The following is a 15160-nucleotide window of genomic DNA, read 5'->3' on the forward strand; positions in this document are numbered from 1 at the left end:
TATAATTCAAAGGCAACTGTCAAGTTCTTCAACTTATCATTTCTATCAGAGACAGGGGTGGGTCCACTGATTCCTCTTGCACCGTAAGGTAATTCTCTCTCGCTACTTTACTTATGACTTTGGGAATCACAGGTCAGTTGAAATAACCAATATCATTACATTCGTTCTTCCATCTTAGAGGTCCGTGTACTACATGTTTTGATGCAGATCTGTGTTCTCTCTGACTTACTTCCTAGCAATGGCTTTACTCCCCGTGGTGCTGTTTCTGACCACTGTGCTGCTTCCATCTTTCCCCACTGAAGGAAAGGTAAGATAAAAATCAAAAATATTTCCAGACCTCTTTGGGATGGCAAAAAGTGGAAAGTGGAGAGTGGAAAAAGTGAGTGTCTGGTACATCAGGGTACCCACGCATAGCTCAAAGAACTGAATTATCTAGATGAAAGTTTAAGGATGCTGTCAGTCACACAAGGCTATTGTGAAAACTTGAAATGTGACTTTTCCATAACAAGATAAGACAAACCAAATTTCAAAGATTTAGTATTTTTGAAAAAAAGAAAAATAGTTCAGTATTTTCATATTGAGTACATGATGAAATGATCTGGAAAATTAATGTAGTAGGTCTTTAGGGTTGTTGTAAAGAAATTAACACAATTGTGGTGGCTTTGCACATAGAAATTTATTCTCTCACAGTTCTGAAAGCCAGAAGTGTGAAATCCGGGTATCAGCAGGGCCATGCTCCCTCTGGAGGATCAAAGAGGAAGTCTGTTCGGTGTCTCCCAACTTCTGGTGATTTCTACCAGCCCTTGGTGTCCTTTTGTGGCTGCATCACTGCAATCTCTGTCTCCATCTTCACATCACCTTCTCCTCTATGTCTCTTTAAAGACACGTGTCATTGGATTCATTTTTCATTCAGTATTGGTCCCTGTCCTTAGGAACATAATAAGCAAACAGGAGAAATAGACGCATGATGAGATGATGGTGATAAAATGTAGTCAGACCCATGTTCACAGTATTTGCAGAGCTTCGAGGGGACTCAGTCCCTAAGAATGTTCAAACTGCTACGCAGTTGCACTCATCTCAGTTCAGTTCAGTCACTCAGTCATGTCCAACTCTTTGCGACCCCATGAACCACAGCACGCCAGGCCTCCCTGTCCAACACCATCTCCTAGAGGCCACCAAAGCCCATGTCCATCGAGTCAGTGATGCCATCCAACCATCTCATCCTCTGTTGTCCCCTTCTCCTCCTGCCCTCAGTCTTTCCCAGCATCAGGGTCTTTTCCAATGAGTCAGTTCTTTCCATCAGGTGGCCAAAGTATTGGAGCTTTAGCTTCAACATCAGTCCTTCCAATGAACACCCAGGACTGATTTCCTTTAGGATGGACTGGTTAGATCTCCTTGCAGTCCAAGGGACTCTCAAGAGTCTTCTCCAACACCACAGTTCAAAAGCATCAATTCTTTGGTACTCAGCTTTCTTTATAGTCCAACTCTCACATCCATACATGACTACTGGGAAAACCATAGCCTTGACTAGATGGACCTTTGTTGGCAAAGTAATGTTTCTGCTTTTTAATATGCTAAGTTGGTCATAACTTTAATCTCACACACTAGCAAAGTAATGCTCAAAATTCTCCAAGTCAAGCTTCAATAGTACATGAACCAAGAACTTCCAGATGTTCAAGCTGGATTTAGAAAAGGCAGAGGAACCAGAGGTCAAATTGCCAACATCCGTTGGATCATTGAAAAAAGCAAATGAGTTTCAGAAAAACATCTACTTCTGCTTTGTTGACTACATCAAAGCCTTAGACTGTGTGGATCACAACAAACTGTGGACAATTCTTCAGGAGGTGGGAATACCAGACCACCTTACCTGCCTCCTGAGAAATCTGTATACATGTCAAGAAGCAACAGAATCAGACGTGGAACAACAGACTGGTTCCAAATTGGGGAAGGAATATGTCAAGGTTGTGTATTGTCACCATGCTAATTTAGCTTATATGCAGAGTACATCATGCGAAATGCTGGGCTGGAGGAAGCACAAGCTGGAATCAAGATTGCCAGGAGAAATATTAATAACCTCAGATATGCAGATGACACCACCCTTATGGCAGAAAGTGAAGAAGTACTAAAGAACCTCTTGATGAAAGTGAAAAAGAAGAGTGAAAAGTTGGCTTAAAGCTCAACATTCAGAAAACTAAGATTATGGCATCTGGTCCCATCACTTCGTGGCAAATAGGTGGGAAACAATGGAAAGAGTGATAGACTTTTTCTTTTGGGGGTCAGGTGGGGAGTGGTTCCAAAATCACTGCAGATAGTGACTGCAGCCATGAAATTAAAAGACACTTGCTCCTTGCAAGAAAAGCTATAACAAACCTAGACAGCAAACTAAAAAGCAGAGACATTACTTTGCCAACAAAGGTCCACCTAGTCAAAGTTATGGTTTTTCCAGTAGTCATGTATGGATGTGAGAATTGGACTATAAAGAAAACTGAGCACCAAAGAATTGATGCTTTTAAACTGTGGTGTTGGAGAAGACTCCTGAGAGTCCTTGGACTGCAAGGAGATCAAACCAGTCAACCCTAAAGGTAATCAGTCCTGAATATCCATTGGAAGGACTGATGCTGAAGCTGAAGCTCCAATACTTTGGCCACCTGATGCAAAGAGCTGACTCATTGGAAAAGACCCTAAACCTGGGAAAGATTGAAGGCAGAAGAAGGGGACAACAGAGGATGAAATGGTTTAATGGCGTCAACGACTCAATGAACATGAGTTTGAGTAAACTCTGGGAGTTGGTGATGGACAGGGAGGCCTGGTGTGCTGCAGTCCATAGGGTCTCAAAGAGTTGGACATTACTGACTGAACTGAACTGAACTGATGGGACTCAATACTGGAGGAGCAGAGAATAACTTATCCCAAGGTGTCAAGGGAAAATCAGCAAAGGACCCCATCTGTTCAGATTTACACTTCAAAATTTTATTCATGCTCATGTAATATCAGCCTTTTTTGTAAATTTAGGCTATCCAATTGCTAGACCTTGTGGGAACAATTCACATACCCTACTCCACCTCCAGGTTTAGGACTCAACCCTCCCCCAGCACACACACACAATGATACACCAAGAATATCTGCACCTGGTTTAATACCTCATCAATTATATTTCTGTTACTAAAAGGAACAAAGCCAGGAATGGTACACTGATTGGATGGCTTTGCTTCCTCCAAATGGCCTTGGAGATTTTTTTAAGAGGGTCTTTTGAGTGACTCCATAAAATCTACAGAGCAGAATCATTTTACTAAAATATAGAATGCACTTTGACTGAACCTAAACATTCTTAACCTAAAGACATTCCTTCTCTAAGAACCGATACCATGTCAGGACAAACTTACCCTTAAGGTATAGGGTGATTCTTGAGTCCCACTCTTATCCCCCTGTTGCAGCATGTGGATGAATCTGTCTTAATGTTCTTGTTGTATGCCTTTGTAGGCAAATTATAAAATATTATAAAGCATTATTACTCATATATTGAGAAAAATCATATTGAGAGTTCCCCAGAAACTCGAAATTGGTGTTTGTGGCCTCAGAAGAGTTTTTAATTTGTCATGACATGAATTACATCCCCATTCTCCAAGCTTCAAACTATCTCTTTCCTATTTGTTGTGGTTTTGGCTCAGTTCATTGACAATGCTTACCAATTCACAGTGTCCTGAATGGAACATTTTGTAAATTAATCCCTGGTTCCTTAAATTAACTTGTTGCCTCTTAAATGCAATTAAAAATTTTTTATTTCCCTCTTAAATGCAATTAAAAAACAACCTTATTTTTATTTCCCTTTAGGATCCATCCTTTACTGCTCTGATAACCACTCAAGCTGAAGTCCAAAGAGAAATTGTAAATAAACACAATGAACTAAGGAAATCAGTCTCTCCACCTGCCAGCAACATGCTAAAGATGGTAAGAAGCAGGAATATAAGAAAGTAGTGTGAACCAGAGTTGGTAAGAATAGGCAGCTGGTAACTGGCCTGTCTTAAAAATTTTGTGGTTTACAAATTTTTGTCTCTATTTTTTATTTCATTTAGCTGTGTCATGGGCAGGGCAGAAATGAGTTTCCCTTTATAATGTTTAAATAGCTTGTCAAAGTTATAAGGCAATAAAATTGGGAATGCAGACCCAGAGCCAAATCTTCAGACATCAAATGTGAAGTCATTACATTTCTTTTGTTCATTATCTTCCTCACTCAAAAATAAAGAAATCCATCTTTCATGATTAATGCCATTTAGGGTGAATATTATAACAGCCCATTTCCCAGGAAATAGTCCATGAAAACTGTCCTCTCCTATATGGACACAGTGGGCTACAAATGAAATTGGCAATAACCTGGGTCTGCTTATTACTGTTGAAATGTAGTTACACTCCCTCACATGTTAATTAGTATTAAGAGGAGCATCATTACTAAAAGATCTTAGGTGTGGCTGCTATGCTATCATAGTCAGATAATATTGTATTATCTTAGATGTTTCTCTCATTACATATATCACCTGGGGACTTGTCTTTGTGTGGTAACTGGCACTGGGGCAGATAAAGACACACATATGCAAATAAAAAGATATTTTAATACCAATGACAATTAGATAATATTATAACTTAGATGATAATATAACTTTTTGGCCAACCTGGCACATCTACAAAAGTTTTAAAGCAGTGCAAAATCAGCCTACCAGTCAGATTTTAAAGCGTGTACTTCATGGGAGTTTAATCTTTGTGTATTTTGTTTTTCTTGGGACATTTAGGAATGGAGCAGAGAAGTGGCAGCAAATGCCCAAAAGTGGGCAAACAAGTGCTCTTTAGAACACAGCCATCCAGATGAACGAAAGACCAGTACGTAAATCAATACATGTTTGCTGAATAAATGAACAAATAAAATACTGGACAAATAATAGGATAGACCACTCTGGGGCATTGTACTAAGAAGACTTTGCAAATAAATATATGGATGTATTTTTAAAATAAAGTGTCTGTATATAGAGAGATACATACTAGTACTAGATAAATACCAGTACACAAAAAAGTACTGTATTGTGTTTGTTGATTGTTTCCATTATGCAGATGTATTTCTTAAGCAGCTCATTTATTTCTTTGACCAGCTCATGGTAAAGAGGTCATGCAGAATCATTTTTCCAATTTTCAAGACTAAAAAATAAGGATGTGAAGGAATATATTATGCAAAAATATAACAAGAAAGAGTATCATACATTGGAAAATTAACCAGGCTTCCTAATTTCTCACCCTTTGCCTTTTTTGTGTAGCTGTTTGGTGTTTTGAATCCATTTATTTTGCATTCCCAAAATGTATTAAAATAAGTTGAATTGTTCCTAAATTTTACACCAAAACTATATAAGCTTTTAAAATCAGGATCGATATTTTGGGTGTGTTGATTCATTTTTTAAATTTCTGATGACAAACTATCAAATATTTCATACGGACTATGTGCCTGTAATGTATAGAATAATAGACTCAAAAAAATTATAACACATATCAAGGATCATAAAAACCATGGAAGAAAAAAAACTTGTATGCATAAACATTGCATAAAATATTTTACATTATCAAGCATGATATGTACATAGACAAGCCCAGTTTAAAAGCAGTGAATAAAAAAAATTTTTTTAAGGAATAAAAAAATAAATAAAAAATAAATAAAAGCAGTGAATAGCTTACCTATTATTTCAGCAGAATTAGTATTGTTTATATTGTTGGATGCAAGCATTATGATGAAATTAGAAGAAGTGACTGCATTCAGTAGAATATTGGAACAAATGGCCTTAAAAACCCAAGTCTACTGTTAGATTCTTAGTTTCTGTCTTTCCCTGTTAAAGGAGATATTCACAAACATTTTATACTCTCTTTAAGCAGCACACAGACATTGTTATTTCAAGTCTGTAAATATTAAATGAGGGCTAAAAAAGATAGGGAAAATTTTCTGGACTATAAGGCACTTATTTCTTTTTCAAATTATTTTTTGTGGTAAGAACACATTTTTTCAGTTTTTAAAAAAGATATTATGATAGTAAAGACTCAACATGTGATCTACTCTCTTAAGAAATGCTTAAGTGTATAATCCAATATTGTTAACTACAGATGCCTTGTTGTCCATTAGATATCTAGAATTTATTCATCTAGCTTCCCTGAAAGTTTATGTCCATTGTTTAGTAACTCCCCATTCTCCCTTCCCCCAAGCCCAGCAGTCCCCATGCCACTTCTAGATTCTGTGAGATACTTCACACTGATGGAATCGGGCACTAGTTGTCTTTCTCTGACTAGGTGCTTTCACTTAGCGTAATGTTCTCAGGGCTCATCCATGTTGTTGCATGTTGCAGAATGTCCTTCTTTTCTAAGGATGAATGATATCCCATTGTATGTATAGACCACATTTCGTTTATCCATTCATCTGTTGGTGGACCCTTAGATTGTTTCCACATCTTGGCTGTCATGAATAGTGCTGCAATGAACATAATAGTGCAAATATCTCAAGATCCTGATTTCAGTCATCCTCACTATCACGTGCTGTCTTTTGTGTTTTTTTTTATAACATCTTGACAGTGGGGGTAAGGTTATGTATTTCACTGTGGTTTTGATCTGCATTTTCCTGATGATTACTGACTTTTGAGTCCCTTTGCATATACCTATTGGCCATTTGTACATTATCTTTGGAAAAATGCCTCTTCATGTCCATTGTGGTCAGAAAAGAGTTTCAGTCATTTCCTCAGGAAGCTCCCAGAAAAAAAAAAAAAAAATGGATTTCTGGACATTCCATCCAATTCTTTCTCTCCCCGGAGAGAGGCTAGCCACTAGGGTATTTTATTTGCTCACTCTGTGCTGAGGGAAGAAGGGAAGTTATGGCAACCGCCAGCCCAAATCTCTGTCTCTGTTCTTACTAGCCCCAGACAGTGAGTTTATGCTAGGTCTTGTTAGCATTCCAAAACAGGCAAGTCAGGAGGCAGTTCTTCAGGCAGCCTCTGGAAAATGTGTGGCATCAGATAACCAAACCAACTCCTTCCCTCCCCAGGGAGAAGCAGGCAGTTGAGGTCTTTTTCTGCTTACCCTGTGCTGAGCTGTAGAAAAGGGTTATGATACCTCTCAATCCAAATTGCCAACTCTGTTCTCCCCCAGGGAGCAAGACAGTGCTCCGGGACTGGCAAGGAAGGTGCCAGTTCTTTGGGTAACCCCAGAGAAATTGGACACTGTACACCTTGATCAACTCTACCGCCCAGGGTAGAGCTCAGAGCTAAGATTTTTCATCTGTTTTGCTCTGGCGCTGACCCAGGAGGCGTCATGGGATCTATCAGCCCAGTCACCGTCTCCCTTTTTACCCAACTGTCAGAGCTCCAACACTAGCAAGACAGAAGCCAGCCCTGTGGGGAGTGCCCTTGGAAAATTTGGGTTGCAGGACCCATGAACCAACTCCTTCCCTCCCCTGGGAGAAGCTGGAAGCTAGGGAGTCTCTTCTGATCATGTGGCACTGTGCTGAGGGTAGGGACTTTTGCAAGAGGGTTTTCCAATTTCCCTACAGACTTCAGGGAGTCTGGTTGTATATCCATTAGAGTATGAAGCCTTAAAATTTGTTTCTTGATTTCTCACGAGGGCAATCAGTTCATGAATTGTTGCTGAGTCAGTGAATTGTTGCTGAGTCAGTGTGCCTGTTGGGGGTAGGAGAGGCCAAAGCTTCCTGTCCCAACATTCTGCCGATGTCAGCTTCTGCAAAGTCCTTCCTCCCTAACTCCCTGAGGAGGGTTTGGCTTTGAGACGGTATGATTCATTGATACCGTTGATCTTAAGGAAAGATCAAGTTCTGAAAGTTGTCTTCCTTCTGTTGTCAGTTGCCCTTGATTAGAGGTCTTAAAGTCTATCTGCTGGGGACTTCCCTGGTGGTTAACACTGAGCTTCCAATGTCGGGGGCTTGGGTTCAATCCTTGTTTGGAGAACTAAATTCCCACACGCCCTGTGGCACAGCCAAAAAAGAAAAAAAAGACTGCCTATAATCTTTTCTTCCCCGCAGTTTACACGAATCATAATCATAAATATTTATACTAGCTCTTATATGTGAAAAATCCCTACTGAGGATGAGAGGAAAGGAATAATAGAAGTTGTTGCTGCCTTACTCAGCTTAACAATACAAAGCCGAAAGCACACACAGCATACATATAAAGGATTTAGCATGGAAAAGAATGCATCTTTGACAATCCAGGAGAGGATTTGTTTCATTTTAATTTTTATTGAAATAAAGTTGATTTACAATGTTGTGTTAGTTTCAGATGTACAGTAAGGTGATTCAAATATACAGATAGATAAATATGTGTATTTTTTTTTCACATTCTCTTCCATTATAAGTTATTACAAGATATTGAGTATCGTTCCCTGTGCTATACAGTAGGTCCTTGTTAGAATAAAGTCTTCTCGACCTATTCAAAGGTTGCACGTTGTGACCAGTCTCAGTGGACTAGGGAGATCCGTCTTCTCTTTACCTTTGTAATTGATTAGGAACGGAAGCCCTTTTTTAATGTATTACAGTTAGAACATACAGGCAGAGTTTGAAGGTAACATTCTTGTGTTCATATAGCTGACTTCTCTTGCCATGGCATGCTTTGTTGCTGTCTTCATGATGATCTGTTCCTCCTTAGGCACAAAATGTGGTGAGAATCTGTACATGTCAAGTGACCCTACTGCCTGGTCGGATGCAATCCAAAGCTGGTTTGATGAGCGCCACAATTTTGTCTATGGTGCGGGACCAAAGAGCGCCAGTGCAGTTGTTGGACATTACACTCAGGTGAGCTGAGCAAATGAAACACTTGGGCCACAAGTGCCCTAACAGAGGAGGCGTCTCCAGATGATGACCAACCCAATGTTCGGTTTAGGAGAAGAGCTTGAGTATAATAGAATCCTGGCATCTGGCTGGTATTTCATTTCAAACCATTTTTACCATGGTCTGCAAAATGCTTAGCAGGAAAGTACAGGCTGCACTTTTCCAGCATGAGAAATGGATAAGGTAGTGAATGTACGTGAAATTTAATATTTGTAAAGTTTGTGACTTTCAGTAGTTTAAATATCCATAAGGCATTTGCTTTTATTTGCATTTTAACATTTACCCCTCTTCTTTAATGTACTCTCTTGTATTTCCTTATGGATTTGTAGCTTGTCTGGTATGCATCTTTCCGTGTTGGATGTGGAATTGCCTACTGTCCCAATCAGGAGAGTCTAAAATACTACTATGTTTGTCAATACTGTCCTGCGTAAGTATACACTTTAAACTTTATACCAGTAATTCACTGGCAATTTAATATTTTAAAATACTCTTATATTTAACCAATCAAAATTAAAAGCCTATTTCAATAAAGGGAAGGAATAAATTTTGGGAAAGGCTTTTTAAAATGAGATACATTCAACTTACCAGAGAAGAGATCAAGTTCTCAGTTCCTGAAACACTTTCCTCAGTTATGAGTTGATGTCTTTTCTCTCAATTCCCTTTCCCTGGAGCTCAAGGTTATTCCCTGAGCACGTGATACATAATTCTTTAATTTGGTGCCATTAATTCTTGCTAATTTCACATCTTAGGAAGGTGGAAGCTTGTAGGCTAAGCAAGAGGTAGTAGTGGAGTAGAAAATAAAGGATAGTAAATTGTGATTTCAGCCCTTTCTGCTAAAATGTTCCAACTCCTACCTATCTTAAAAACCATGCATGTTATTATCATTAGAAATGATTCATTCTTTGGGGTCTCAAAGATTTTTCAAAAGATCTTTAATACATTTCAGAGTCCCAAAAAAGGTAACAGCTTAAGCTTTTGTTTCTCAGAAGTTTTCACAAAAACTCCATAATGAACAATCTTTAATGTCTTTATTTATAGCAGGAAATATGCTTTTCAGTAAGCAAAATGTTTGAAGTTATCCAGAACAAAGCCTACAAATACGTTGAAGACCTAACCTTAAGATATCTGTTAGTCTTGCTTTCTTTTAAAACTTGGAATTCTTTACTACTATAGGCAGGGGGTCCCCAAAACCAAGCCTCCTACAGGATTTACTTGATACTATAGGTGGCTCAGTTGGTAAAGAATCTGCCTGCAATGCAGGAGACCTGGGTTCAGTCCCTGGGTTGAAAAGACCCCCTGGAAAAGGGAAAGGCTCCCCATCTAGTATTCTTGCCTGGGAAATCTCATGGGCAGAGGAGCCTGGCAAGCTACTGTCCACGGAGTCACAAAGAGTCAGACGCAACTTAGCTAGTAAACAACAGCTGGGAGATGAAGATTGTGTTGCCACAAAAATTTACTCTGAAAGCTTTAAGCTAATTATGCCAACTTAGTTGCTCAGCCTGAAGAATTCATGTCAAGGAGATGGGTCAGTGTGTGTGAAGTGTCTCCTTAACTTGGATGTTATCTAAATTATCTACATGTTGGGAATTGTAATTTTTCAGTTTTGTTAACATAACTAAAAACATTTAATAACTTAACATACATTAAGTGATTGATGTTGCTCTTGATGACCAAACAGCAAAGTGACAAATATTTAACATTGTGTGTTTTAAATTGCAGTGGTAATAACGTGAGTAAAAAGAACACCCCTTACCAACAAGGAACGCCTTGTAGTAGTTGCCCTGGTAACTGTGACAATGGATTATGCAGTAAGTTTGAAACGATTACCTTGTATTATGGTCAGGAATTTATATTTAGGGACTTCTCTGGTGGTCTAGTGGTTAAGACTCCATGCTTCAATGCAGGAGACATGGGTTTGATCCCTGGTTAAGAAACTCAGATCCCACACGCCACACAGAGTGGTTCAAAAATTTTTTTAATTAAAAAAAAATAATAATTGGTATTTAATTTTCTTTTTATGGATTAAGAAATCCTAACAAATTTAAATAATGTCTTTATGCAAAAGACAAAATGATTACTCAACAGAGTGTAAGTATTTTACACACTTCAATAACCTTCATATTCTTTGCAATGAAAAGAGTACAGACATACCTCACTATAAGAAAGATAACTCTACAGAAAGTCACACACATTTGGGGGTTTCTCAGTGCACATAAAAACTATTTTACACTATCCTGTAGTCTATTAAGTGTGAAATAGTATTATGTCTAAAACCAATGTACTTAAGTTAACATAAATAGTACTTTCACAAAAATGACAGATTAGCTTGATGCAGGGTCACCACAAACCTTCAATTTAAAAAAAAAAAAACACACAATATCTGCAAAGCACAATAAAGTGAAATGCAATAAAATGAGGTATGCCTATATTTCCACATGTAAGATGAAATGAAACATCTAGCATTCATTTGTTTTTGTGACCATGGAGAGCTCATTAATAGCTATACATCCATGCTTCTGATAGCTTATTTTATCAACATTGATACCATTACACCAAAGATTGTATTTTGAAAGAGCAAAATGTATAAATTTAAGGATGTGAGACCACATTATGGTTCAGTCTACACAAACAAACTATATTTCTCTTTGTGCAAATGAGTCCCCTCATGATGATTTAGCCTTTTTTTTTTCTATAGTATAATTGGAAGCATGGTGATTAACATAATAAATGATCACAGTCCTATAATTTAATCATGATTGTGTGCACATTTTTAATGACAAAATCCAACCTGTACTTGATATTGATTCATAGAGTCCACGAACATATTGCTGAAAGGGAAGGAATAAAATAAATGTTATAAATGTCATTTCTAAAGCTGTCATGATCTGAAACAAAAATAGCTGTTGGCTTTTTATAGTTGGGATACTTTTATTAAAATTATTACAAACAGTAGAGTTGACATATTCTCTGAGATTTTTACCTTCAAATGAATTCATCTATAGTCCATATTCTTTCTTACTGAATTGTAGAATTAGAATTCAGAATATTGATGATGTCAGACCTATAAATCAACTAGAGGAAAAATATCAACTTAAAAAAATGTTGAATATCTCTGCCTCTACTGAATGCTATATTTGCTAAGGAGCTTCGAATTTATCCTATTAGCAATAAGCACACAATTCAAAGGTTTTCAACAAAAGAGTGACAAAGTCAGAATGATGTTTTATAAAGAGCTTTCTAGCAATGGTGTGTAGAAACTATTGGATGGAATTCAGTTAGAAAACTGTTGAAAAACATAAATTAAAAAGAAACCAAGGGACTTTACTGGTAGCCCAGTGGCTAAGACTCCAACCTTCTGATGCAGGGGGCCTGGGTTCGATCCCTGGTCAGGGAACTAGATCCCACATACTACAACTAAGACTCAGTGAAGCCAAATAAAGAAACTGAATGCCTTGGCTGCATTTACTGCAAAGTGAATGAGGAACAATGGACAGGGCTGAGAGACAAGATGTCCAACAGCCAGTGTTCGTTACCAGACTAGCTTACCAATAGCTGCTGGTCTCAAGCGGTCTTTGAACACCGTGGCTAGTAAGATTAAGGAACTAAAATTTTAATTTCGCCCAATTTTGAATAATTTAAATTTAAATAGCTCTGTGTGGCTGGTATGTCCCACGTTAGAGTCTGCAGGTATTTTCATTTCACACTCTTTGCTAAGGGAGCAAAGTAGGTCAATTCACTTTAGAAACACATCACCAAGTTCAAAATAAAAAGTGGTGAGTTGATCAGTGCACTCAGCTAGGTAAGGCACCTTGTATGTCCCTGAAGAAGTGAAAGGCCCTTCATGGTGTAAATGACCCTGACTTGCTTATCCAGTCTTACTGCCTCGTGTGTGCACTTTGAATGTGTGGGTTGCTTTGTTGCTACTGAGGAAAACGATAATGATGTTAACTCTTCTGTTTTGTTACAGCCAATACTTGCGAGTATGAAGATCTCCTCAGTAACTGTGATTCCTTGAAGAAGACAGCTGGCTGTGAACACGAGTTGCTCAAGGGAAAATGCAAGGCTACTTGCCTATGTGAAGGCAAAATTTACTGAAATGCCCCGATTTGCATCGTGTAGGACCACATGGGGAAAAGCTGCATCATTCAGTTGAGACATACGAGGAGGGAGACTGTAGACATGTTAGATATACATTTGATTCCCAACAGTAATGAACCTTTTTCTCCTGGATATTTACAAGAGATATCTTTCATACAGAAATTCACAAAAGTAGCATAGTCTGCCATGACAACTTTGGACTGATACAGACTTGTCACATTACCTTTAGTTAATTGAATCAAGTTGAAGATTTTGAAAGCGGTACAACCACAGGACTTAGTCAGGATTAAAATAGTTACATGTTTCCTGAAACAACATGCCAAAAAAAGAAGACTGTCTTCACCACTCCTTAGAATGAATTCAAACATTGACATCTACCTTTGTTTTCCAACCTCTTGTTTAAACAAAAGCAAACAACTTTAAGAATAAAGAACTTATCTAAGCAAACATATGGATGTGATTTAAATAAATAAAATATAAAATCATATTTTATAATATTTATACATAGCCCTAGTTAGACTCAGCCCAGATAAATGATAAGACAAAGCAAAATTTCTGAAAACAGCTGCCTATAAAGTTAAATTTTAACAATAATAATAACAAAATGAATCAGCTATATTCTCATTTGCTTTTTGTTTTTTGACTTTTTGATCTCCTCCTAACTGGCTTGGTAGGAATTCCCTGGTGGCTCAAATGGTAAAGCGTCTGCTTACAATGCAGGAGATCTGGGTTCAATCCCTGGGTCAGGAAGATCCTCTGAAGACGGAAATGGCCACCCACTCCAGTACTCTTGCCTGGAAAATCCCATGGACAGAGGAGCGTGGTAGGCTACAGTTCATGGGGCTGCAAAGAGTCAGACATGACTGAGCAACTTCACTTTCACTTTCACTTAACTGATTTGGTATCCATTTTTTGTGTAAAAAAAAAAAGTCAATACAAAAATACACATGTATTCATTGGCCAAAACGTTTGTTCAGGTTTTTCTGTATTATGTAATGAACTTTTTGGCCAACCCAATACCTTCACATTTATGGAAAATGTACATGCAACATAGGAAAAGTATACCAGAAACTAAAGAGATTGGTTACATAGAGTAAGTGGGCCAGAAGGGGGTAGGCGGGATGGGGAGTGTCAAAAGGGTAGGAATAAATGTGTGGGGGGAGTGACTTCTTCATTTGTAGAGATTTTATTTTGTGATTTTTGTTAATATTTCACACACTCTTTAACGTAAAATACAATCAACAGGATGGAGAGAAAATCCAAAATGTAATCGAAATAAGAATAAACTATATTGATTATAAAATAATCACCATAAGGTGTGAGAAAGAATCAATTCAACTAATGTTTAAATGCTATATTTGGGCTATATGTCTTCTGTATATTTATACAAACAAATGTTCAATTCTAGAGAATGAAATTTTGCTTTTAACATAGACCCATGGATTAGTAGTCCTAAAAATACTATATACCCCATGCTGTGCTGTTCTTAGGCGCTTAGTCGTGTCTGACTCTTTGCAACCCCATGGACTGCAGCCTGCCAGGCTCCTCTGTCCATGGGGATTCTCCAGACAAGAATACTGGAGTGGGTTGCCATGCCCTCCTCCAGGGGATTCTCCCAACCCAGGGATCGAACCCAGGTCTCCCACATTGCAGGCAGGTTCTTTACTATCTGAGCCCCCAGAGAAGCCCAAGAATACAGGAGTGGGTAGCCTATGCCTTCTCCAAGGGAACTTCCCAACCCAGGAATCAAACCAGAGCCTCCTGCATTGCAAGTGGACTCTTTACCAGCTGAGCTACCAGGGAAGCCCACTATGTACCTTACAAACACAAATAATTACAAAGAATGGAAGCCAGGATTCTCAATTATGGAGAAAGGATTTACACATATAGAAATTAAGGATCAAATCCTGTGTTGTACTGGAATTGAGGTATTGATGTGAATTTGTAGTTTTTCACATAGAGACAGAAATGCTAGAAAAATATCAATGATAGAAGCAGAAGGAATCCTTCCCCTTCTGAAATCTGAATGGCTGATTTTTGAAACTGGAAAAGAACATAATGGTCCCCAGAGCCACTAGGGATACAAACCATACTTTGGTAAGTTAATTTTGGATGATCACTTCAGTTCAGTTGCTCAGTTGTGTCCAACTCTCTGTGACCCCATGGACTGCAGCACGCCAGGCCTCCCTGTCCACCACCAACTCCCGG

General features: G+C 38.3%; 1 protein-coding gene across 1 annotated transcript; it reads left to right on the plus strand.

Annotated features, from left to right (window-relative positions):
* Positions 1 to 198: 198 nt before the first annotated feature.
* CRISP2 (cysteine rich secretory protein 2) lies at positions 199 to 13399 on the plus strand. Its single transcript, XM_020894222.2, has 7 exons — positions 199 to 307; positions 3832 to 3948; positions 4785 to 4872; positions 8673 to 8818; positions 9184 to 9281; positions 10574 to 10662; positions 12822 to 13399. The coding sequence occupies exons 1-7, from the start codon at positions 239 to 241 to the stop codon at positions 12947 to 12949; spliced, it is 735 nt and encodes a 244-aa protein (XP_020749881.2). The 5' UTR covers positions 199 to 238; the 3' UTR covers positions 12950 to 13399.
* Positions 13400 to 15160: the final 1761 nt, after the last annotated feature.

The sequence above is a fragment of the Odocoileus virginianus genome, chromosome 27 (assembly GCF_023699985.2).
Source record: "Odocoileus virginianus isolate 20LAN1187 ecotype Illinois chromosome 27, Ovbor_1.2, whole genome shotgun sequence".
NCBI lineage: Eukaryota > Metazoa > Chordata > Mammalia > Artiodactyla > Cervidae > Odocoileus > Odocoileus virginianus.